At 47.4% G+C, this 25,105-nt stretch overlaps 1 protein-coding gene across 1 annotated transcript in view; it reads right to left on the bottom strand.

Annotated features, from left to right (window-relative positions):
- Positions 1-24,464, bottom strand: part of EML3 (EMAP like 3) — a 159,304-nt gene extending 134,840 nt beyond the window's left edge. Inside the window, exons 1-2 of the mRNA XM_075326548.1 lie at positions 24,253-24,464; positions 3,255-3,389 (exon numbers count right to left, since the gene is read on the bottom strand). Of these exons, the coding sequence (XP_075182663.1) occupies positions 3,255-3,389; positions 24,253-24,274 (157 nt within the window). The 5' untranslated portion in view covers positions 24,275-24,464. The remainder of the gene's footprint in view (positions 1-3,254; positions 3,390-24,252) is intronic.
- Positions 24,465-25,105: the final 641 nt, after the last annotated feature.

Here is a 25,105-nt window from a genome sequence, read left to right as displayed (position 1 = left end):
GAATATGACTGGTTCTACCATAGCATGTGACTACAAGGCATTCTTGATAGCCTGCCTATGAACTGCAAGCCTGTGAGTCTTCCTGCGCTGACCAAACATCAGAGAAGTTAGAAGGCGGAGTATATGAATGTGGAGGTTCCCTAAATCCAGACGCCACCATGACAGTCGGCATTGCTTGCAAAAACCTCCTTGTGACATCTATACAATTATGTGCCCTACCCACTGCAAAGCATGCTGCAGAACTTTTTAGCAAAAGGATGAAGGCGACATATAGGTTAGTTAATGGTAAGCAATAATGTCCAACTTAAGGTTGAATTTAGACATCTGAACCTTATGTTTTGGTTATGGCTGAGTGTTTTCTGATCTGAAATAAACAGCTGCATATATAGATGGAAAGCAGTTGCGTTCAGGCCATGAGACTTGCAGCTGGTCTGGGATATCACAGTCCATACTCAGAAACTTTAAACTGGGTTTCTACACACAGACTTCTGACCAATCTTAGGGCTCATGTGCACGTTGCGTAATTGCATGCATTTACGCTGCGTATCGCACTGCAGTGTAAATGCATGCGTCCTGCGTCCCCTGCACAATCTATAAAGATTGTGCATGATACGTGCGCACGTTGCTTTTATGAACGCAGCGATTTGGATGCTAAAATTTTGACACAAATCCGTGCGTTTGTGGCGCCCTGGACAAGCCAGGTCGTCACAGGTACTGCAACAACACACCCCACACCCCGGTTAGGCACACCAGTCACACATAAATTCTTGTTGCCTCCCTCCAGGGGCTGATGTCCACACCAGGTGGGGTGGAGCCAGGCAGTTGGTCCCACTCACTGAGGAGTTTACAGTCCTGGAGGCGGGAAAGAAAGTTAGTTAAGCTCGGGCAGAGCTAGAGTGTAGTTCAGAGGAGTAAAGGAGCAGTTTGACCGTGTCCGGGTACGTGGCCCGGGCACATACAGCAAGGTTGGCAGACGGTGGTGGCCGTCTGCAGGAGAGGCCGATCGACGCGGAACCGTAGGACCGGGGACAGGCGGTGGCCCGCCGGTACCGAACCAGGGAGCGAAGAGAAGCCAGCACCATTCGGCAGGGCCTACGGACCCCGACCAGGCTTAGAGTCGCCGTTAAACCGGTCAAATCTGTTAGCGACGGGAACCTCCGGGGTTTCCCAGCAGCAAAGACCCGATTGAAGGCAACCGTCCAAACCGTGAAGGGAAATACAGTCCCCGCCAAGGCTACAATTCCCAGGGCCAGAGCCTGCGGGCAAAAGGAGCTCCTCCAGCGCCTATCAAAGCTGGGGAGCGGGTTACCGGTGGGAAGCCATCGGGGCCGAAAACACACTACAGGTGCAGGGAAAGGCAGTCACCACCAACCTACCGGGAGTGACCACCGCAGCCGTCTGCGGAACCCGTCCATCCAGCTGTTTGTTTTACCAGAGACTCCGTGTACGTTACTGGCTGAGTGAGTACCACGGTGCCGTCTGGCACCGCGCTGCCCCCGCGACCCTGCACCTCACCAAACCCTGCCATCCACATTCCAGTCACCTCACCGGGCCCCGGGACCACCCAAAAAACCCCCTACCCACGGAGGGGAGAGAAACATCTCGGTTGCTCCCTGTCATTGCTGCCGGGATCCCCGTCCAGAGCAGCGGTGGTGTCCCAACCTCACCACAAACCGTGGGTGGCGTCACGAACCGACTTCCCCAACCCCAAAAACTATCCCCTTTCACTTACGGACGAGGAGCGCCGCTCAAGTCCCCGGATCCGGCACAATCTTCGAGCCACCGAGCAGCGAGCAGCAAGCAGCAGGCTTAAGCAGCGCCGGACCAGAGCGCCAGCGAGAGCGCAGCAGCGACGGCTCCCTCCCCGCCCGCGACACGTTCATAAAATGAGCACGTCAATTATTCCGTGCGCTATGGATGCAGCTCCCACTCTGTCTTCAGTGGGGGCAGCAGCCATAGCGCATGAAATCGGCTTTTTTCTACAAAAAAACTGCATCCGGTATGCAGCGATTTGCAGCGCACATGTCCTGTCATATCGATGCAGAATATTCAGCAGTTACGTGCACATGAGCCCTTACAGAGGAAGAAAATGGTCTAAGTATTCATTTACTCTAACAGATTTTCTTGTCTTAAGCCCGCTTTACACCCTACAATATACCTTACAATGTGTCGGCGGGGTCACGTCGTAAGTGACGCACATCCGGCATTGTAAGGTACATTGCCGTGTGTAACAGCTATGTGCGATTGAACGGTAAAACGTTCATCGCACGCACGTCGTTCATTCCTCATGAATTGAACGTCAGATTGTTCATCGTACCCGGGGTAGCACACATCGCAGTGTGTGACACCCCGGGAACATTGAACAGATCTTACCTGCGTCCCACGACTCCCGCCGGCAATGCGGAAGGAAGGAGGTGGGCGGGATGTTTACGTCCCACTCATCTCCGCCCCTCCTCTTCTATTGGCCGGCTGCCGCGTGACGTCGCTGTGACGCTGAACGTCCCTCCCACTCCAGGAAGTGGACGTTCGCCGCCCACATCGAGGTCGTATGGACGGGTACGTACGTGTGACGGGGGTTAATCGTTTGTGCGGCACATTCAATAAAATTGAACGTGCCGCACATACGATGGGTCGGTTACGATCACATACGATATCGTATGCAGAATCGTAACATGTAAAGCAGGCTTTACTCTTATTTTGGAATTGTCCTAAAATAAATCCTTTCTAGTCCATAAAGTGGACCTTTGAGAGATATGTTCCCATGATACAAGCATTGTGTTTGTCGTCAGATCCATTTTCTGACAGACAAATTTCAAATCCGTTTAAATGGCCAATTAAACGCACCAATTTTGGTCTAATTGGACAGAAATTGGTCATGTATCTGCACATGTAAAAACATATTTATGCCCCCATTACACGGTTCAATCTAGACTTTTAATTGACCAACAATCTGACCGAAGAACCTTCTATTTGCATAGAACGTTCACTAATATGATTGTTCTGTGCCTGTGTCACGACATGGATTTGGGGATGGTCCGGCATGAGCCAAAAGACCAAACAGGGGTTACACATGACAAACAAGGGATACACCAGGGACACTTTGACAATGGAGGGCCCTAGGACTAGTGAGAGGGAGATGGACACCTCCTCCACTTGCCTGCCGCTGTACCCTGCAAAGGACTAAGGCAAGTCCTACAATAAAATAAAAGAATATACATATACAGTATATACACATGTGGACATTTTTTACTTACTTAAGTGTCCAGTAGAAAACTGAGACTCCAGGTTTCGGATCCTTTGAAGAACATCACATAAGGCCGATTTCAGCAACATAACTTCTTCCTCTTGTGTCTGGAGACGGATCTCCCATCCTGCTGGTGGGCACTCATCTGTATGATATAAGATCAATGCATTAGTTTGATAGGGACCCAACAAAAAGAGGTCGCCTTGTCACTGGCTGTTGGGCTCACATAAAACTGGCCATTTTTGTGTGCTAAGTATCTCAAATTTTTACATGATTTTCATAGCAGTAATGCACGTCTATATTCCCATATTCATTGTTCCACATATCTTCACACTGCAGAGTGCAACTGTCTCCTTTTTGTTACTATGTTTCATGTTCAGTTTGCACCTGTTCACATTAGAAAGATAGGACGTGCAATCAGTATTTTTCTTAGATTACAGGGTCATGCCTTCTGATTGAGCACTCCGGCTCTTCAGCCTCAGGCGGTTTTAAGGCTATGTGCGCACAGTGCGTTTTTCACGGCGTTTTTGCGCGTTTTTCGGGTGCGTTTTTGGCCTCAAAACTGCAGGACTTTGCTTCTCCAGCAAAGTCTATGAGTTTTCATTTTTGCTGTCCGCACACATCTGGTTTTTTTACCTGCGTTTTTGAGTTAAAAAAAAAAAAAATGGACATGTCAGTTCTTTCCTGCGTTTTTCTGCGTTTTCCCCCCATGCAATGCATTGGAAAAACGCAGCAAAACGCAGAGATCAAAAACGCAGCAAAACGCAGCCAAAAACGCACCAAAAACGCATGCGTTTTTTGATGCGTTTTTTCAACGCAGGTGCGTTTTTGTGTGTGTTTTTAGCGGCCAAAAACGCACAAAAACGCAGCGTCAAAAAGACGCAGTGTGCGAACCTAGCCTTATTCTCCATTTGCAGGTTCCTGTCCTCCCATAAATTGTAGGGTTTTAACCCAAAGAGAGGTAGTAGTTTGATAGGGACCCAACAAAAAAAGGTCGCCTTGCCACTGGCTGTTGGGCTCACATAAAACTGGCCATTTTTGTGTGCTAAGTATCTCAATTTTTACATGAATTTTCATAGCAGTAATACATGTCTATAGTCCCATATTCATTGTTCCACATATCCTAGCACTGCAGAGTGCAGCTGTCTTCTTTTGCTGCTATGTATCATGTTCAGTTTGCACCTGTTCACATTAGAAAGGTAGGATGTGTAAGTTTTTTTCTTAAATTTCAATGACCATATGGCTGTTGGCATATTGCTCAGCTGAACACCTCTGTAATATACAGGTTACCACCTGCAGCCATACTCACATTCCTGCACTTCTCATGCACCTCTAACCTTGTTATTGTTTCACAATATGCTCAACTTTCACACTGTGAATCAAATTAACACACCCTCCTCCGCAATGTCTGGAGTCGTACACACCCCGTATCTATGCAGATACCGCGCTCTGTACCCTGACCACACACAGATCGGCACCAGCTTTATTCCTCCATTTCATTATTTTTCTGTTTACAATGTAACTCTGGTTATTAATACACTTTATGCTAAATAAATATAATAGTTTTAAATTTAGCGAATGTTTTATAAACACGGCGATTAACCGGTTAACTGCCAGGGCAACATTCTCATTTTAACAACCCATAAATACAACATGGGATTATAAAATAAAATACTAGATCATTATACCCATATATTTTCCGAAATTAGACCCCTTGCATACTTGGAAAAATGCCACCAAGAACTTTATAATCATATATATTGCGCCTTCATGCAATTTTCTAGTAAAAAGATATGGTTATGTAAAAAGTGTAATACAGTTCATGCTTTTAATGAAATGTCTAGTCGAAGGAACAGCTGAGCTGAAATATATATATATTATATAAATAATCATCCCAGATCCCAAAGCTCATCCCAGATCCCCATGCTCATCACATGCGCATCCCAGACCCCATGCTCATCCCATGCTCATCCCAGATCCCCATGCTCATCCCAGATCCCCATGCTCATCCCATGCTCATCCCAGATCCCCATGCTCATCCCAGATCCCCATGCTCATCCCATGCTCATCCCAGATCCCCATGCTCATCCCAGATCCCCATGCTCATCCCAGATCCCCATGCTCATCCCAGATCCCCATGCTCATCCCAGATCCCCATGCTCATCCCAGATCCCCATGCTCATCCCAGATCCCCATACTCATCCCAGATCCCCATACTCATCCCATGCTCATCCCATGCTCATCCCAAATCCCCATGCTCATCCCATGCTTATCACAGATCCCAACGCTCATCCCATGCTCATCCCAGATCCCCATGCTCATCCTATGCTCATCCTATGCCCCCATGCTCATCCCAAGCTCACCCCAGACACATCCCAGACCCAATGCTCATCCCATGCTCATCCCAAATCCCCATGCTCATCCCATGCTTATCACAGATTCCAACGCTCATCCCATGCTCATCCCAGATCCCAATGCTCATCCTACGCTCATCCCAGATCCCCATGCTCATCCTATGCTCATCCTATGCCCCCATGCTCATCCCATGCTCATCCTATGCTCATCCTATGCCCCCATGCTCATCCCATTCTCATCCCAAGCTCATCCCAGATCCCCATGCTCATCCCATGCGCATCCCAGACCCCATGCTCATCCAAGATCCCCATGCTCATCCCATGCTGATCCCAGATCCCAACGCTCATCCAATGCTCATCCCAGATCCCCATGCTCAACTCATATGCCCATGCTCATCCCAGATTCCCATGCTCATCCCAGATCCCCATGCTCATCTCAGATCCCCATGCTCATCTCAGATCCCCATGCTCATCCCAGATCCCCATGCTCATCCCAGATCCCCATGCTCATCCCAGATCCCCATGCTCATCCCAGATCCCCATGCTCATCCCAGATCCCCATGCTCATCCCAGATCCCCATGCTCATCCCAGATCCCCATGCTCATCCCAGATCCCCATGCTCATCCCATGCTCATCCCAGATCCCCATGCTCATCCCAGATCCCCATGCTCATCCCATGCTCATCCCAGATCCCCATACTCATCCCATGCTTATCACAGATTCCAACGCTCATCCCATGCTCATCCCAGATCCCCACGCTCATCCCAGATCATCCTAGATCATAAATCGCTGGAGACTGACAGGAGCGGCAGCGATAAAAGGTGAAATGCAAGGAAGTTAGATTAAAAACACCACTCCAGGAGAAAAAAAAAATGCTGGAGAAATGCTGTAACATTGTAATGTATAGGAGAAGCTTTGCAATATTTGCATACAAAAAGCCACAAGATGAGTGGAAGGATGGGGGCAGGAGACTTAGATTTAAAGCACTAATCCAGTGGCAGAGTGGTCCTTTAATGATGCTCCGACTTAATTAAACAACAGGTGACTATGATAAAAAAGTGATGAAGCCTCAAAACAAAACTGGCTTGAAAAATTCCCCCTATTAATAATTATGTATTTATTGCAAATTTGAATACCAGCATGCACTGTGACATACTGAAGCAGGAACATGATCCCCTTCCTTCGAAAACTGGTCGCAGGGCAGGATTCCAACAGGATAATGACTCCAAACACACCTCCAAGACTACCACTCCTTGCTAAAGAAACTGAGGGTAAAGGTGCTGGACCAGCCAAGTGTCTCCAGACCTAAACCCTATTGAACGTCTGTGGAGCCTGCACAAACAGTAGGTGGAGGAGCAAAAGGTCTGTAACATCCACAAGATCCGTGATATCATCATGGAGGATGGAGGAGGATCCAGCGGCTCCTGTGAAGTTCTAGTGACCTCCATGCCCAAGAGCGTTAAGGCCGTGCTTGAAAATAATGACCACAGAAAATAGTGACACTTTGGAGATAATCTGGCCATTTTCACCCAGGGGTGTACTCACTTTTGTTGCCAGCGGTTTACACATGAATGGCTGTGTGTTGAGTTATTTAGAGGACACCAAAAATACACTGCTGTACATTGACTGCTTTACATTGTATCAAAGTGTCATATCTTCAATGTTGTCCCATGAAAACATAAAATATTTACAAAAATGTGAGGATATTAAGTTTTGTGAAATACTGTATAATACAAACCTATTTGCCCTCAGTGTCAATATGAGTGTCATACACCCCCTGGGCTTCCCAGTAGCAGATTCATATGGTAACTTTTCTCCTGCATTGGTTACAGGTGGCATGGGTGTGCCCCGAGACCTCTGGTGAGTCTGGACCAAAAGGTCACAGTGCCTAATTGTGCACAGGTGTGCAGCTTGTGGTTAAATGTATTTGCTTCCTTTTCGTGCTGTAGGGGTTAAGGACTCTTTCCTATCTGGCTGTCCTTTGGAGCCTTAATATCAGGTGCAGCTCTTTGTGATCACTCCCCTTCGCTATAAATAGTCACATGTCTTACCATTTGATGCCGGTTATAGATCTCATCATTCTTATGCTAACCACTTTGGAAATAGCCAGTGTCTGTAAGAAACTGAGTAGTCGTGACAATTGCAGCTATGGTGTTAGCTGGATTGGAGGCCCTTGGAGTGTTTTCCTTTTGGTGTCTATTTTCCCCCTGTCTGTCTCTCTCCCCTTGAGTTGTATTATTGTAATGGTTAGACTGGTGCTCTTGCCAGCCTTCTCACTAGCCAGGGTGAGTTCAGAGGAAACAAGGGCCTAGGAAAGTGATCGGCAACTTGGGGAAGGACCCGTATAGGGACATTAGGGAGTGCAGGGATCAGCCACAGGTGACTGTAGGAGGTGACCCCATTCCCCTCTCCCTAGTACCAGGGCCCATAGTTGTAGCATGTTCCCGGTGTACCCTGTGTGTTGCGGTGCTCGCCGAGGGTTCCCTAATACCTGCCGTCACCCTGGTAGTTACTGCCTGACAACAGGTATATTAACAAAGTACAATGGTTAGGATATGTGCCAACATTGTACACGCTACGTTCTAGACGCAGTGTGTCTTCATTTGTGGAGACAGGAGTGTTCTCGTCAGAGAACGCAGCGTCCTGGTCCATGATCACGGTTTTGGGCGCTGCGGATTTTCACTGTGTTCTCCTGCTGAGAACACTCACATCTCCTCAAGCATAAATTGACATGCTGCAGACATGTGGCAGCTACGAAAGTCCCACCGGATGTCCGTGTACCCTGCAGAACAAAATCAGCGTGGACATGGAATTTCTAATAATCACATCCACTGTGCTTCTACTGTACAACACAACGTTTTGGATCAAGGCCCAAACACACTGCTCTTCCTGATTGTGGGCAAGTACCCTTACATGTGGTTATTTGATTTCGCACCTTGGTCTGCTCATTTGTTTGCACTGGCTTAGTTCTCTCTTTGTGAAAGTCCCATACTTTCACACCTTGGTGCAATTATTCGCACACACCCTGTTTCCTTTCTTTTGTCTTTATATATACACATGTTTATCTATTTACCCTATGCACCACACTGCCATCCAATATTTTTATGTGTGTATACCTCTCCATCTAATATTTACAACCAATGTCGTGTTTTGATTCAGACAACAATGTTCTATATTGGACTCTGGGTCTGTTTTTTCCATTCTACACATTCCCCTATATTCTATTTTTAAGTGGTTTTAATATGTAAATAATATTTGATTTTTTTAATCTCTTTAAGTGGTTTTAATATTTGATTTTATTTACTAATAAATAATTTTTACATTAAAAATTGGAGAAAAGAGGCTCTTTTTTTCTGTTGAATGAATAGAGATAGAAATACAGTAGATACAGAGAGAGAGCGACAGACATAATAAAATTGTACCCTGTGCAGCTTATTGGACAGCTTTTTATTATTGAATGAAAAAAAAAAAAACACTACGTGGGGTCTCCACCCATATTTTTGTAACCAACAAAAGTAAAGCAGACAATGGTTATTTGGCCCTTCCCAACCTAAAAATAGCAGCCCGTAGCCACCCCAGAAGTGGCTCATCAATTAGACGGTGCTTTGCCTTGGCTCTTCCCAATTGCCCTGGTGAGTTGGCAGTCTGAGTAATGGTTTATATGGATTGTCCGGCCTTAAGGGGGCTTTACACGCTACGATATCGTTAATGAATTATCGTCGGGGTCACGTTGTTTGTGACGCACATCCGGCGTCATTAACATTATCGCAGCGTGTGACACGTATGTGTGATCTTAAGCGACCGCAAAAGTGGTGAAAATCGTTCACCATGGAGAGGTCGTCCTAAAACAAAAAAATCGTTAATTGTTTATTATCGATGTTGTTTGTCGCTCCTGCGGCAGCATACATCGCTGTGTGTGACACCGCAGGAGCAAGGAACGTCTCCTTACCTGCGTCCTCCGGCAATGCGAAAGGAAGGAGGTGGGCGGGATGTTACGTCCCGCTCATCTCCGCCCCTCCACTTTGATTGGCCGGCCGCTTAGTGACGTCGCTGTGACGCCGAACGCACCTCCCCCTTGAGGGAGGGATTGTTCGGCAGTCACAGCGACGACGACCGCGTTAGTGCGTGTGACGCTGCCGTAGCGATAATGTTTGCAACGGCAGCGATCACACGATATCGAATGCACGACGGGGGCGGGTGCTATCGCACTCGACATCGCTAGCAATTGCTAGGAATATCGTAGCGTGTAAAGCCCCCTTTAGACTTGTAATCTTCACATCGTGCTGTGAGGATTCTACGGCGCAAGAAGCAGGCGGTTATGTGACTGAAAGTATGCGATTTGCAGATTTCCGTCCACATTCCTACTAGACTTTATCCGGCCTCGTTGAATACACTTGCATTGAATGAGGTCATGGCCATCTAGTTTGCACATGACCACATGCAAATTGCATACCTGCGGTCACAGTCCTGCTTACTCCTGGCACCAGAGAATCCTCAGTGCAATTTAAAAAGATCATTTTTTTCCCATCATTTTTGCCATAATTTCTGAAAACTGCAGCATGAAAGCATAGTGCAATTGCATCATGTGAATGTGCTCCAAAAGGCTTGTTGACTACTTTAAAACATATTCTAAATAGCCTAGGGTGGTGAAGAAAAAAAAAAAAAAGTAGAAAATTGCTACTCACCTACCGAACTAATGCTGCTTCTCCACACTCTGCAATGTGTCCCGACCGGTCTCCTGGATTCTTCTTCAGATCTTGTTCAGACCAGGGCATCATGTGATCACTGCACACAATCAGCAGCAGCTGCAGATCGGTGGCAGCCTTCACTAGTCTGACCCGGAAATGGTTCACATGATGATCCAGATAAAATAGGAGACCAATGGGGCACCCAGTGCAAAGTACGAACGAGTGGCGCTGATCTGATAGGCGAGCATTAATATTTTTTTACCACCCTAGGCCTATTTAGAATGTGATTTAAGGTAGAGAGGACAACCCAATGTATATCATGTGATTATGTTGGACTTTCGTGCCTCGGTTTTCCAAAATCTGAAATGAAAAGTGTATGTTTTTTCTCTCCAAAGTTGCAGAAGATCATGGAAAAAAAATATGCAGGGTGATCGTCTTGTGTTAAAATAATGGACATACCCTTTAAATTGTATCAAAATTGTATGCATTTGTTTCCAGCCTAAAAGTCAGGTGAGTGTATTTTTGGGCAAAAGTCTGTGGGCCTGACCGTGATACAGTAAGCACACGAAACTACGCACCTGCAATTTGCAGACTGGTCCTAGACAGCTGCGTTAACGGAATCCGTCAAATGACGCATTCTAACGGAATCCGCCACCATAGGCGTCCGTTATAAAAACAACGGACGCCTAACGGATTCCTGCAGGTTGCGTTTTTTTGACACTCCGCCAAGCGCAGAAAAACGTTACATGCTGCGTTCCATCCGCCCGACGCAGCGTCAAAATAACGACGCTGCGTCGTCCAGCGGATGCAACGCAGACACTTGCGTTACAGTGCGTCGTCTATACAAGTCTATGGAGAATAGCGCAGTGCGTTAACGGACTGCGCTATTCTCCATAGTGACGGAATGCGCTGAACGCAAGTGTGAAACTAGCCTTTGTCGGTTTCTTAAACAGGACTGATCTAATTCACTGACAGACACCAAGCAGTGACTATCAAACGTTTTATAAAACTCTATGGCCCTGATTCACCAGCCCTTTAAGCCAGAATTCTCAAATGAAACTTCTTGAAATGTCACACTCAAAATTGCGCCATCATTTTGCAATTTTTGGCATTCTTGCATCAGCCTTTTTAAAAAAAAAAAAGTGGCTGGAGCTTGGATGAGAGTAGCCAAGTCGGCCAGACAAGTAATCATATTTTACACCACAAAGTGGCATCACTTATGCCGGAAACGTACGCTGACCCCTGGCTGGAAAAACATTTCTGGCAATTGTAAAGGGGGCTTTACACACAGCGACATCGCTACCGCTATATCGTCAGGGTCACGTCGTTAGTGGCGCACATCCGGCGCCGGTAGGTACATTGCAGCGTGTGACACCAAGATGCGACGATAAACGATCGCAAAATCGTTCAAAAACGGTGATCGTTGACACGTCGCTCCTTTCCTTAATATCGCTGCAGTCACAGGTATGATGTTGTTCGTCGTTCCTGCGGCGTAACTCATCGCTATGTGTGACACCGCAGGAATGACGAACATCTCCTTACCTGCGTCCACCGGCAATGAGGAAGGAAGGAGGTGGGCGGGATGATCAGGCTGCTCATCTGCACCCCTCCGCTTCTATTGGCCGGCCGCTTAGTGACGTCACTATGACGCCGAACGCACCTCCCCCTTGAGGGAGGGATTGTTTGGCGGTCACAGCGACGTCGCTGAAAAGGTATGTGCGTGTGACGCTGCCGTAGCGATAATGTTCGCTACGGTAGCGATCACAAAATGTCGCACGAACGACGGGGACGGGTGCTATCGATAGCGATGTCGCAGCATGTAAAGCACCCTTAAGATGTGTAAGCTTTATTAAGAGGTGCACTTCTTTTGATGAATTTGGTGCTTCTAAAGGCCCCGTCACACACAGAGATAAATCTATGGCAGATCTGTGGTTGCAGTGAAATCATGGACATAATGTTCCATTTGTACACAGCCACAAACCTGGCACTGATTGTCCACAATTTCACTGCAACCACAGATCTGCCGCAGATTTATCTCTGTGTGTAAAGTGGCCTTTAAACGGGAACTCCTTTCATCCAGGTGTGCCCAACAAATGAATTTGGGGTCTAAAGGGTACTTTACACACAACGACATCGCTAACGATATGTCGTCGGGGTCACGTCGTTAGTGACGCACATCCGGCGCCGTTAGCGATATCGTTGTGTGTGACACCAAGGAGCGACGCTCAACGATCGCAAAATCGTCAAAAATCGTTGATTGTTCACACGTTGCTCCTTTTCATAATATCGTTGGTGGTGCATGCCGCTGGTTGTTCGTCGTTCCTGCGGCGTCACACTTGTGACGCCGCAGGAACGACGAACATCTCCTTACCTGCTTCCTCCAGGAATGAGGAAGGACGGAGGTGGGTGGCATGTTCCGGCCGCTCATCTCCGCCCCTCCTCTGCTTAGTGACGCCGCCGTGACGTCGCTATGACGCCGAACGCACCTCCCAGTCGAAGGAGGGATTGTTCAGTGGTCACAGCGACGTTGCAGAAAAGGTATGTGCGTGTGACGCTGCCTAAGCGATAATGTTCGCTACGGCAACGATCACCAAATGTCGCACGAACGACGGGGGCGGGTGCTTTCGCTCGCGACATCGCTAGCGATCACTAGCGATGTTGCAGCGTGTAAAGCACCCTTAAGGCTATGTGCGCACTAGAAAGTGCCTTTTTCTTAAGAAAAAAACAAACCCTCTGCAAGAATACTGCACCCACGGTAAAAAACGCTGTAAAACCGCATCCGTGTTTTGCAGCGGATTTACCGCGGATTTACTGTGGATTTACCGCGGATTTACTGTGGATTTACCGCGGATTTTCCGAAAGTTGGTCCCCGTGGTTTTTACCATTATCTATGGCAAAAACCGCAGGTACCTGCGGAAAAGAAGTGACATGCTCATTTTGCTATGTGCCCACGTTGCGTATTTGCATGCAGTTACGCTGCGTTCTGCACCGCAGCGTAACTGCATGCGTCCTGCGTCCCCAGCACAATCTATGAAGATTGTGCATAATCCATGCGCACGTTGCGTTTTAGAACACAGCGATTTGCATGCTGCCAAATCGCTGCGTTCTAAAAAGAAATATGTCACTTATTCCGTGCGCTTTGGTGCAGCTCCCGCTCTGTCTATGGGAGGGGCTGCATCCAGAGCGCATGAAATCGGCTTTTCAGTACGCACTGTTTCTGCAGCGATTTGAAGCGCACATGTGCTGTTCAAATCGCTGCAAAAATTTCTGCAGGGACAGAACGCAGCGTGGGCACATAGCTTTAATTCTGCAGCGGAAAATCAGCGGGTATAAAAAAAAAAACGCAGTGTGCGCACAGCATTTTTTCAAACCCATAGGATTTGCTGGGGAATGACTGCAGCAAAGTTAAACACATTTTCTGCAGCAAAGTTAAACACATTTTCTGCAGCAAATCCGCAGCGTGCGCACAGGGCCTAAAGGTATGTTCAGACATTTCTGGTGTCGATCTGCTCTGACAAATGGATGAAAACGTGCTTAGAAAATGCTTAAAAGACTCTTTCCATTCATTGCTAGGTAAAAACGACTTGCTGTGCATATGTTCAGACTTGGAACGTCTTCAAGAGGTTGTCCACTACTTTTACATTGATGCCTCATCAATGTCTGATCAGCCGGGATCCGACACATGGCACCCTCACCGATATAATAATATTTATTCATTTATATAGCGCTATTTATTCCACAGTGTTTACATACATTGTGAGCCCCTATGGGGACAGTGTTGCCAATCTAAATTCCCTTTCTATGTCTTTGGAGTGTGGGAGGAAACCAGAGTACTTGGAGGAAACCCCCGCAAACAAACACGGGGAGAACATACAAACTCATTGCAGATACTGTCCTTGGTGAGATTTGAACCCAGGACCCCAGAGCTGCAAAGTTGCAGTGCTAACCACTGAGCCACCGTGCTGCCCATCAGCTGTTCTCGATGCCGACTGTGGCAGTCAGAAAGAATCCGTTCCGGAGCTGCTCATAGTGGCTGCGGCCAGGTACTACACATTCACCAAAAAATAATTTGAAAGGAAGTGGATGTGCAGTACCTGGCCGCTATCAGAAGACAGGGAAGCTTTGCAACAAAGCATTTCCGGCCACCTACTGCCACCACCGGAACTGAGAAAAGCTGACTGGCGGGAGAGCTGGGTGTTGGACACCAGCCGATCAGACATTGATAACCTATCCTAAAGCTAAGGGTGGCACGGTGGCTCAGTGGTTAGCACTGCAGTCTAGCAGTGCTGGGGTCCTGGGTTCAAATCCCACCAAGAACAACATCTGCAAGGAGTTTGTATGTTCTCCCCGTGTTTGCATGGATTTCCTCCCACACTCCAAAGACATACACATGGGGAATTTAGATTGTGAGCCCCAATGGGGACAGTGTTGTAAAGCGCTGAGGAATGTTAGCGCTATATAAAAATAAAGATGATTATTATTATAAGCCATCAGTGTAAAAGTAGTGAACAACGCATCTAATGTCTTCAGACTTTTAAAAACACCAGTTAAAATGATAGAAAACCTGGCATTTTCCTGAATCAGATTCCATTTGAAAAACTTGTTGCTTTTGCTCACCCATAAAAATCATTGTTAGAACAAACTCTAAAGAGAATGTGCACGCTGTGGGTTTTTTTTTAGATGGCCAAAAATGACTGATTTATAGTGGAAATTGCTTTACGTGATGTCTTTTTCAGAATTCCGCCTAAGAACCATCTGAAAAAGCGTTCCAAAAAGTGGACATAGTGCGCAGCAATGTCAACACATCTTTTGTTACTATACTATAGTTTGTAAAATGCTAAGTGGTTAAAAAAAAAAAAAGTATTATGTTTATTGTTCGTGTGACTTCCAGAAGAAGGCCGACTGTTACAGATTACATTCTAAAAAAAGAGAAGCAAGAGGCAGAGCCGCTGCAAAAATGATGGCAAAGCCGCCAACGAAGCCTCACAGGGAAAAAGTCTGCAACGGCTTCTGTTAGGAAATCCTCAGCAGGGCCACCGGCATCTTAAAGACATCGGGTGCACATACACTTAGGAGAGTATGTGCACACTGACTCTGTTAGGCCGGCTTCACACTTGCGATTAACTCGCACGAGTGCAATGTGAGAAAATCTCGCATTGCACTGGGACCCATGTTATTCAATGAGGCAGCTCCCATCTATTTTTTTTCTCAGTCCAAATCGGACTGAGAAAAAAATGGCAGCATGCTGCGTTTTGGTGAGTTTCACGCGCGAGTCTCTTCAATGAAAGTCAATGGGTGCGTGAAAAAAAACGGATGTCACACGGACGGCACTCACACCATCCTAGTGACATCCGTTTTTATAAATACATTTATCACATGTTGCAGAAAACACTGCAAATGAGTGAGGTCTGTCGATGTCGGTCTCTCTGTCTGTCTGTCTCTCTGTCTGTCTCTCCCTCTCCCCCCCTCTCTCATACTCACCGATCCCCAGCACGGCGCTGCACGGCATTCACACTGCTCCGGTGGCTTTTCGTCTTTTGAAAAAGCCGGCAGCTCATTATTCTATCTAGTATTCACTGCTTTCCCTGCACACCGGCGCCTATGATTGGTTGCAGTCCGACACGCCCCCACGCTGAGTGACTGCTGTCTCACTGCAACCAATCACAGCTGCCAGTGGGCGGGTCTATATCGTGCAGTAAATTAAATAAATAATTTAAAAAAAACGGCGTGCGGTTCCCCCCGATTTTGATACCAGCCAGGGTAAAGCCATACGGCAGGAGGCTGGTATTGTCAGGATGGGGAGCCCCACGTTATGGGGAGCCCCCCCAGCCTAACAATATCAGCCAGCAGCCGCCCGGAATTGCCACATCCATTAGATGCGACTGTCCCGGGACTGTACCCGACCATCTCGATTTGCCTTGGTGTGGTGGCAATCGAGGTAATAAGGAGTTAATGGCAGCAGCCCATAGCTGCCACTAAGTCCTAGATTAATCATGGCAGGCGTCTCCCCGAGATACCTTCCATGATTAATCTGTAAGATAAAGAAAATTAAGACATACACCAAAAAATCCATTATTTGAAATGAATAACAAAAAAAAAAAAAAAAACAACCCTCTTTCACCACTTTATTCAAGTCCCCAAATACCCTTCCATGTCCGACGTAATCCACAGAGGTCCCTCGACAATGTCAGCTCTGCTACATCGGAAGCCGACAGAGAGTGGTCACAGACCACGACCGCTCTCTGTGAGCTCCCCGCAGCGACTGAAGTGAGTCGCGCTATCAGCGATGACATCCCTCAGGTTACCCGCGGCCACTGATCTCAGCGGGAGGACTTCAGCTGTGGCCGCGGGTAACCCCAGTGACGGCACCGCTGATAGCACAGATCACTTAAGTCAGCAGATCACTTAAGTCACTCAGGGGATTTGCGGTCACCAGTGAGACCTTCACCGGTGACCGAAAATCAGGCCATGCCACACAGACAGAGCCGCGGGATGACAATGAAGTCGGGTGAAGTTCATCCGACTTCATTCTGATCGCGCGGCTCTGTCTGGGTCTGCTGTCACCGGCCATTCAGCTCTGCTACATGGCTCTGTCTGTCTCTGCTGTCACCGGCCATGTAGCAGAGCTGAATTGCAGATGACATAGCTGCTGAGAATAAAAACGGATCCCAAACGGATTACACACGGATCGCACATGGACCACAATCAATTGAAAAATCATAGGATCACATTGCAGTTGCATTGCTCACTGATCATAACGTGAACAGAGCTCATGCTACTTTCTAGAATGAGACTCGGACCGATTTTAGGCTATGTGCCCACGCTAGAATGTCCCTGCGGATTTTTTTGCCTGAAAATCCGCGACTTTCGCGGCAAATCCGCACCCGCGGATTTGCCGCGGATTTGCCGTGGATTTGCCGCGGATTTTGATGCGGATTTTTTTTTTTTTTTTTTCCCCATTCAAAGCCAAAAATCCGCACCAAATCTGCACCAAACAATTGACATGCTGCAGATTTTTCCGGATCAAAATCCGCGGCAAATCCACCGCGGAAAAATCCGCAGCATGGTGCTTGGAAGTGCTGCTGCTGCAGATTTTCGGCAAATCCGCGGTAAATCCGCGGCAAAATCCGCGGTAAATCCTGTAGCGTGGGCACATAGCCTTACACACACAAGTGTGTTTCCAGCCTTAGGCCAGAGTCACACTTGCGAGTGCCTCGCGTGTAACTCGCGCGAGTCTCTCATTGAATCACCCGGCACGGACTCACACTCTCAGGACAGGAGCATCTCAGCTGCATAGACATACATGCAGCCGACCCGCTCCTGTCAGGAGAGTGCGAGTCTGTGCCGGGTGATTCAATAAGAGACTCGCGCGAGTTACATGCGAGGCACTCGCAAGTGTGACTCTGGCCTTAGGCGTATTCTTGAGCTGATCCTCTCCAAAATCTGCTTCGAAAGTTCTTAGAAAACTCTTCTAATTCATTTATTTGTGAAATTCATATCAAAAGCTTTTAAGCTTTTTTTTTATCCTGAAAAATGCCTAATGGCGTAAAAAGTGCATGTAACTTTTCTGAAGAGGATGCTTAAGGAAACCTTTCCAAACTTTGAACGATCCAAAGGATATAAAGAACATTTCAAGAGAAAAAAAACCTCATCAAGATATGCCTCATGAAAACAAAAACTCCTCCAAGCCAGAAGTGTGTTCAAGTGGTTTCTGCTTAAAGAACTGATTGTTTTTGAACTCTTCAAAAAAACTTGGTATGAACAGAGGAAATCCTCTATGGGTTTGTGCACGGCACAGAAAATGAGCAAAAACTCTCCAAATCTCAAAACTTCTCAAAAACTTTTAGTTTCTGCTGCAAGACCTCAGCAAAATAAAGGCTTTCAAGACTTTTTTTTCTGCCTCCAAAAATCCCCCTTAGGCCATGTGTGCACTAGAAATTGACTTTTTCTCAAGGAAAAAACGGACGCTCTGAAAGAATCACGCACCTGCGGTAAAAAAACGCACCAAAACCGCAACGAAATGCGCATGCGGTTTTACCGCGGATTTGCAGCGGTTTTTCCGCGGGTGGTTCCCTGCGGATTTTTACCATTATCTATGGCAAAAAAAAGCACATTAATTCTACAGCAAAAATTCCGTGGGTAAATCCGCAGGTATAAAAAAACGCAGTGTGTGCACAGCATTTTTTTATACCCATAGGTTTTGCCAGGGATTGACTGCAGAAATGTTAGACACATTTTCTGCAGCAAATCCGCGGCAAAATCTGCAGTGTGCGCACAGGGCCTCAGGCCGTGTGTGCACTAGAAATTGATTTTTTCTCAAGGAAAAACCGGACCCTCTGAAAGAATCCCGCAACTGCAGTAAAAAACATCACCAAAATCGCAACGAAATCCAAATGCGGTTTTACCGCGGTTTGGTGCATTTTTGGTGCGGATTTACCGCAGTTTTTCTGCAGGTTGGTCTCTGCGGATTTTTACCATTATCTATGGCAAAAAACGCAGGTACCTGTGAAAAGAAGTGACATCCACATTAATTCCGCAGCGGAAATTCCATGGATAAATCCGCAGGTATAAAAAACGCAGGGTGCGCACAGCATTTTTTTTATACCCATAGGATTTGTTGGGGAATGACTGTAGAAATATTAGACACATTTTCTGCAGCAAATCCGCGGTAAAATCCGCGCACATAGCCTCAAAACGCTGTGAACACTGATTGTGGACACGCACCCTAAGGATATGTTTCCACATTGCAGATTTTGGTGCAGATTTAAAAACTGCATCTCTCAGCAGGAAAAACGCTGTAGAAAGTAACGCACGTTTTTTTACTGCAGTTTTGTGGTTTTTTTTAATGTTTTTCATATACATTCTGAAAACTGCAGAAACAATTGACAAGTAGGCTGTGTGCTCAAGCTGCATTTTTTTCATGCATTTTTTGTTGCAGATTTTAATCTATACTACAAGACAAAACGCATCCCAGGAAATTCTATGAAAATCCTAAAAAGCTGTTCACACGTTGCAGATTTTTTTCATTGCATATTTTGGTGCAGAAAAAAAAAGTGCACCAAACAATTGACATGTCAATAGCGTTTTCACTATCTCTATGCGTAAAAAACCCCCCAAAAACTGCAAAAAAAAAGGCACGGAAAATGCACGTTTTTCAGCAGCCTTTTTCCTCTCAAGAGATTTTATGTGTATGTGTATGTTTATGCAGTTTTATATGTAGAAAAAAAAAATCTACAACCTGGGCACATACCATTTAGGCCCTGTACACACACTGCGGTTTTTGATGCAGTTTTTTTTTTTTTTTTAATCTGCATGCCTCTCCTGAAGCCAGCAAAATCTATGGGATTTTAGATTTGCTGTACACAAGGTGCGTTTTTGATGCAGATTTTGATACAGAAAAAATCTGCAGGATGTTAATTATTGGTCGGGTTTAGCAGCGTTTTTTCACCCATTGACTTTCTCGATGGCCAAAAAAAAAAAAAAAAACGCATCAAAACCATAACGCAGTTTTTTTTAACCACAGCGTACAGATCTGGTGCAAAAAAATTCTGCACCAAATCTGCAGCGTGTGCACATAGCCTAAAGGGTGCTTTACACGCTGCGACATCGCTACCGATATATCGTCGGGGTCAAGTCGTTAGTAATGCACATCCGGCGCCGGTAGTGAGATCGCAGCGTGTAACACAAATGAGCGACTATCAACGATCGCAAAAACGTCAAAAACCGTTCATCATTGACACGTCGCTCTTTTTCATAATATCGTTGGTGGTGCACGCCGCTGGTTGTTCGTCGCTCCTGCAGCGTTACACATCACTATGTGTGACACCGCAGGAACGACGAACATCTCCTTACCTGCGTCCACCGGCAATGAGGAAGGAAGGCGGTGGATATTCCGCCCGCTCATCTCAGCCCCTCCGCTTCTATTGGCCGGCCGCTTAGTGACGCCGCAGTGATGTCGCTATGACGCCGAACGCACCTCCCCCTTGAAGGAGGGATTGTTCGGCGGTCACAGCGACGTCGCTGAAAAAGTATGTGCGTGTGACGCTGCCGTAGCGATAATGTTCGCTATGGCAGCGATCACCAAATGTCGCTCGAGCGACGGGGGCGGTTGCTATCGCTAGCGATTTTGCAGCGTGTAAAGCACCCTTTAGGCTATGTGCGCACTAGAAAGTGCCTTTTTCTTAAGAAAAAAAAACGGATCCTCTTAAAGAATCCCGCACGCGCGGTAAATAAAAACCGCACCAAACCCGCAGCAAAATCCGCATGCGGTTTTGCCGCAGTTTGCCACGTTTTGCCGCAGATTTTGTGCGAAATTGCCGCAGATTTTCCGCAAGTTGGTCCCTGCAGATTTTTACCATTATCTATGGCAAAAAAACGCAGGTACCTACAGAAAAGAAGTGACATGCTCATTAATTCTGTAGAGGAAAATCCGCAGCGTGCGCACAGCATTTTTAAAAACCCATAGGATTTGCTGGGGAATGACTGCAGCAATGTTAGGCCCCCTTCACACGTCGGTGAAAAACACGCACGTGTGTTACGGGCCGTTTTTCGTGTCCGTGTCCCGTTTTTGTGTCCGTTTTTATGGTCCGTGTGGCACCTGTGTGAATTGCGTATGCTAGCCGTGTTTGTGTGTAGAACGTCCGTGTGTGCGTGTGGAATTAACGTGTATGTGTACGTGGAATGTCCGTGTGGAATGTCCGTGTGTGTGATGCACAATGTCGTTTATAAATGTCGGCTGACAGCAGACAGAGTTGCGCGATGAGAATGAACTCGGGTGAACTTCACCCGACTTCATCCTCATACCGCGGCTCTGTCTGTGTCGAGTACTGATTAGCGGTCACCTGTGAAGGATTCACCGGTGACCACTAATCCCCCGAGTGACTGAAGTTAGCAGCCCTCTCTCATACTCACCGTTCCTCGATCCCCGGCGCTGCACGGCATTCACACTGCTGCGGCGGCTTTTACTATTTTGAAAAAGCCGGCCGCTCATTAAACAATCTACTATTCCCTGCTTTCCCCGCCCACCGGCGCCTATGATTGGTTGCAGTGAGACACGCCCCCACGCTGAGTGACAGCTGTCTCATTGCACCCAATCACAGCAGCCGGTGGGCGTGTCTATACTGTGCAGGAAAATAAATAATTAAAAAAAAACGGCGTGCGGTCCCCCCCAATTTTAATGCCAGCCAGATAAAGCCATACGGCTGAAGGCTGGTATTCTCAGGATGGGGAGCTCCACGTTATGGGGAGCCCCCCACCCTAACAATATCAGTCAGCAGCCGCCCAGAATTGCCGCATACATTAGATGCGACAGTTCTGGGGCTGTACCCGGCTCTTCCCGATTTGCCCTGGTGCGTTGGCAAATCGGGGTAATAAGGAGTTATTGGCAGCCCATAGCTGCCAATACGTCCTAGATTAATCATGTCAGGCGTCTATGAGACACCCTCCATGATTAATCTGTAAATTACAGTAAATAAACACACACACCCGAAAAATCCTTTAATAGAAATAAAAAACACACACATATACCCTCATTACCAATTTATTAACCCCGACAAACCCTCCATGTCCGGCGTACTCCACAGTCCTCCAGCGTCGCGTCCAGCATGAAGGTGACAGGAGCTGCAGAAGACACCGCCGCTCCGGTCACCTCCAACCAGCAACTGAGGTGAGTAGCGCGATCAGCTGAGGTGTCACTGAGGTTACCCGCTGTCACTGGATACAGCGGTGACAGCGATTAACCTCAGTGACACCTCAGCAGATCGCGCTACTCACCTCAGTTGCTGGTTGGAGGTGACCGGAGTGGCGGTGTCTTCTGCTGCTCCTGTCACCTTCATGCTGGACGCGACGCTGGAGGACTGTGGAGTACGCCGGACATGGAGGGTTTGTCGGGGTTAATAAATTGGTAATGAGGGTATATGTGTGTGTTTTTTATTTCTATTAAAGGATTTTTTCGGGTGTGTGTGTTTATTTACTGTAATTTACAGATTAATCATGGAGGGTGTCTCATAGACGCCTGACATGATTAATCTAGGACGTATTGGCAGCTATGGGCTGCCAATAACTCCTTATTACCCCGATTTGCCAACGCACCAGGGCAAATCGGGAAGAGCCGGGTACAGCCCCAGAACTGTCGCATCTAATGTATGCGGCAATTCTGGGCGGCTGCTGACTGATATTGTTAGGGTGGGGGGCTCCCCATAACGTGGAGCTCCCCATCCTGAGAATACCAGCCTTCAGCCGTATGGCTTTATCTGGCTGGCATTAAAATTGGGGGGGACCGCACGCCGTTTTTTTTTAATTATTTATTTATTTATTTTCCTGCACAGTATAGACACGCCCACCGGCTGCTGTGATTGGGTGCAATGAGACAGCTGTCACTCAGCGTGGGGGCGTGTCTCACTGCAACCAATCATAGGCGTCGGTGGGCGGGGAAAGCAGGGAATAGGAGATTGTTTAATGAGCGGCCGGCTTTTTCAAAATAGTAAAAGCCGCCGCAGCAGTGTGAATGCCGTGCAGCGCCGCACAGGAGATCGGGGATCGGTAAGTATGAGAGAGGGGGGGGAAACTGACCAACAGACTGTGAGAGAGGGACAGACAGACAGAGAGACCGACAGAGAGACAGAGACCGACCGACGGACTCAGGGAGATTGACCGACATACACAGAAATAGAAAGAATAGCCGACATCACTAGAAATAAAAACACCAAACGGACACGGACTATAGGTAGATGCATACGTGTTTACTAACGTGTGTGCACATACCTATAGACTTTCATTGTGTCCACGTGTGCGTGCTCCGTGCAGATAACGGACATGCATCCGTGCAAAACGCAAACACATACGGATCACGGACACGCACACACGGACATAATGAAATAACGCACGTGTGACCACAATCATAGATTAACAATGGTGCACGTTTGTCCGTGTCTCCGGACATACGGACACGGACCGAACACGCACGTGTTTCACGGACGTGTGAAGGGGGCCTTAGACAAATTTTCTGCAGAAAATCCGCGGTAAAGCTACTTTCACACCTCCGGTTTTAGCAGAGCCGGCCAAAGCGGCTCTAAAACCTATGCAACGGATGCGGCGACAATACCGCATCCTTTGCATAAGTTTTTGACATGCGGCCCGTCCGGTTTTTGCCGCTTGCGGCACGCTAACGAGCATGCGCAGAGGAAAAAACCGCATGCGGCGGCCGGATGCGTTTTTTACCGGACAAAAAATGTGCCAGGCAGCGTTCCATCCGGCCGCCACATCGGCTAAATCTGCCGCATGCGGCAAAAACCGGACTGAACACAAGCCCATGCGGCACATTACGGCACTAATGTAAGTCTATGCAAAAAAAACGCAACCGGCGGCAAAAAAAAACGGTTGTGGTTTTTCTGCAAAGCGCCGGAGTGTGCTGCACAGGAAAAACCGGAGGTGTGAAAGCAGCCTAAATCTGCAGCGTGCGCACAGGGCATAATTGTCTGGTGTACATTTTTTCTGCACCAAAATCTGCAAGGAAAACAAAATCTGCAATGTGTGCACAGCACTTCAGGATTCTCATAGACCTTGCTGGGATGCGTTTTCCATTGCAGATTGATTAAAATCTGCAAGAAAAAAAAAAAAATGGGGAAAAAAACCGCAACTTGTGTACACAGTCTAAAAAAAAATGCAAAACCTCCCTGTGTAAACATAGCCTTGCACATAAAGTGTCAGCTCCGGCTGTTACTAATAATACCCAGGAGTGGATACAAAGTCCTGCAGCTTCTAGGAAAAAGTTGCAGAAAGTTTTGACAAAGTTTATAAACTTTTGTAATAAGTCATGTGACGCCACAAGAGGGCAGGGGGTTGTCAGGGCATGCTGGGAGTTGTAGTCTCACATGAGGAGGGGGGGGGGAGGCTGCAGACCCCCCTGGGTGATGTTTGCACACAGCACATGACTGAGGAGGAATGGAGCTTGTTCTCTGCACTCACCTGCAGCCTGCTCCTCCTCCATGCCAGGTATCTGGACAGTCACCCCGGGCAGGAGGAGATGAGTGCGGGCACCGGGCAGCTCCTCCCGCCTTCTCCTCGGCGCCTCTCGCTTTCGTGCTCGGTTGCTCCGCAGTGTCGGCTGCTGCTCTTCTCTCCCCCGCACTCTGTTCCTCCCTCCTCAGCAGCAGAGACAGTCTGTGTCAGGCCGTCAGTGACTGTCCCTCCCTCAGGAAGCGCGTCTCACTTCCCCATAGAAGAGACGGGCACTGATAGCGACAGAGGGGGCACACTGCAGGCGGGCACAATTACCGCCATTTATAACCCTAGCAGTCGCCATACTTCATTGGTTGCTATGGGAAACGCCTCAGCTTTCTGTCAGAAGTGCCTATGTGCATCCCCCCCAAAACAACAACTCACCATTAAACGCTACCTGTAGTCCCACCAATATCACTTATTCCTAAAACACTACTAAACCTTCCCCAAAATAAACATTCAGCCTCCTGCCCTCTATATGCCATTAGTCACATCACTAAGAAACCTTACGCATAAGGATATGTGCAGAGGCAGGTCCGCTCCTAAACCCGAAAAAGTGCCAGAACACTCAAAAAAATGAACATTTCTATGTAAAAGACTGGCTCTTTGTCTCTATGTTCAGTATTTTCAGCGTCTTAACTGCTTCAGGTTTCCAAAGATGTCAAAAGAAGTGAGAAATTGTCTTTTAGGCAGCTCTCCCTTCACCAGGGATGCCAAACTCAAATATACAGAGGACCAAGGTTAAAAACTTGGACAAAGTCGTGGATCCAACCTAGTCATGAGCCCCACATAGTCCTCCATACTGAATAATTGGCCCCAC

This window comes from Anomaloglossus baeobatrachus, chromosome 10 (assembly GCF_048569485.1).
Source record: "Anomaloglossus baeobatrachus isolate aAnoBae1 chromosome 10, aAnoBae1.hap1, whole genome shotgun sequence".
In the NCBI taxonomy this organism is placed as follows: domain Eukaryota; kingdom Metazoa; phylum Chordata; class Amphibia; order Anura; family Aromobatidae; genus Anomaloglossus; species Anomaloglossus baeobatrachus.
This window is presented reverse-complemented; position numbering and strand designations above follow the sequence as displayed.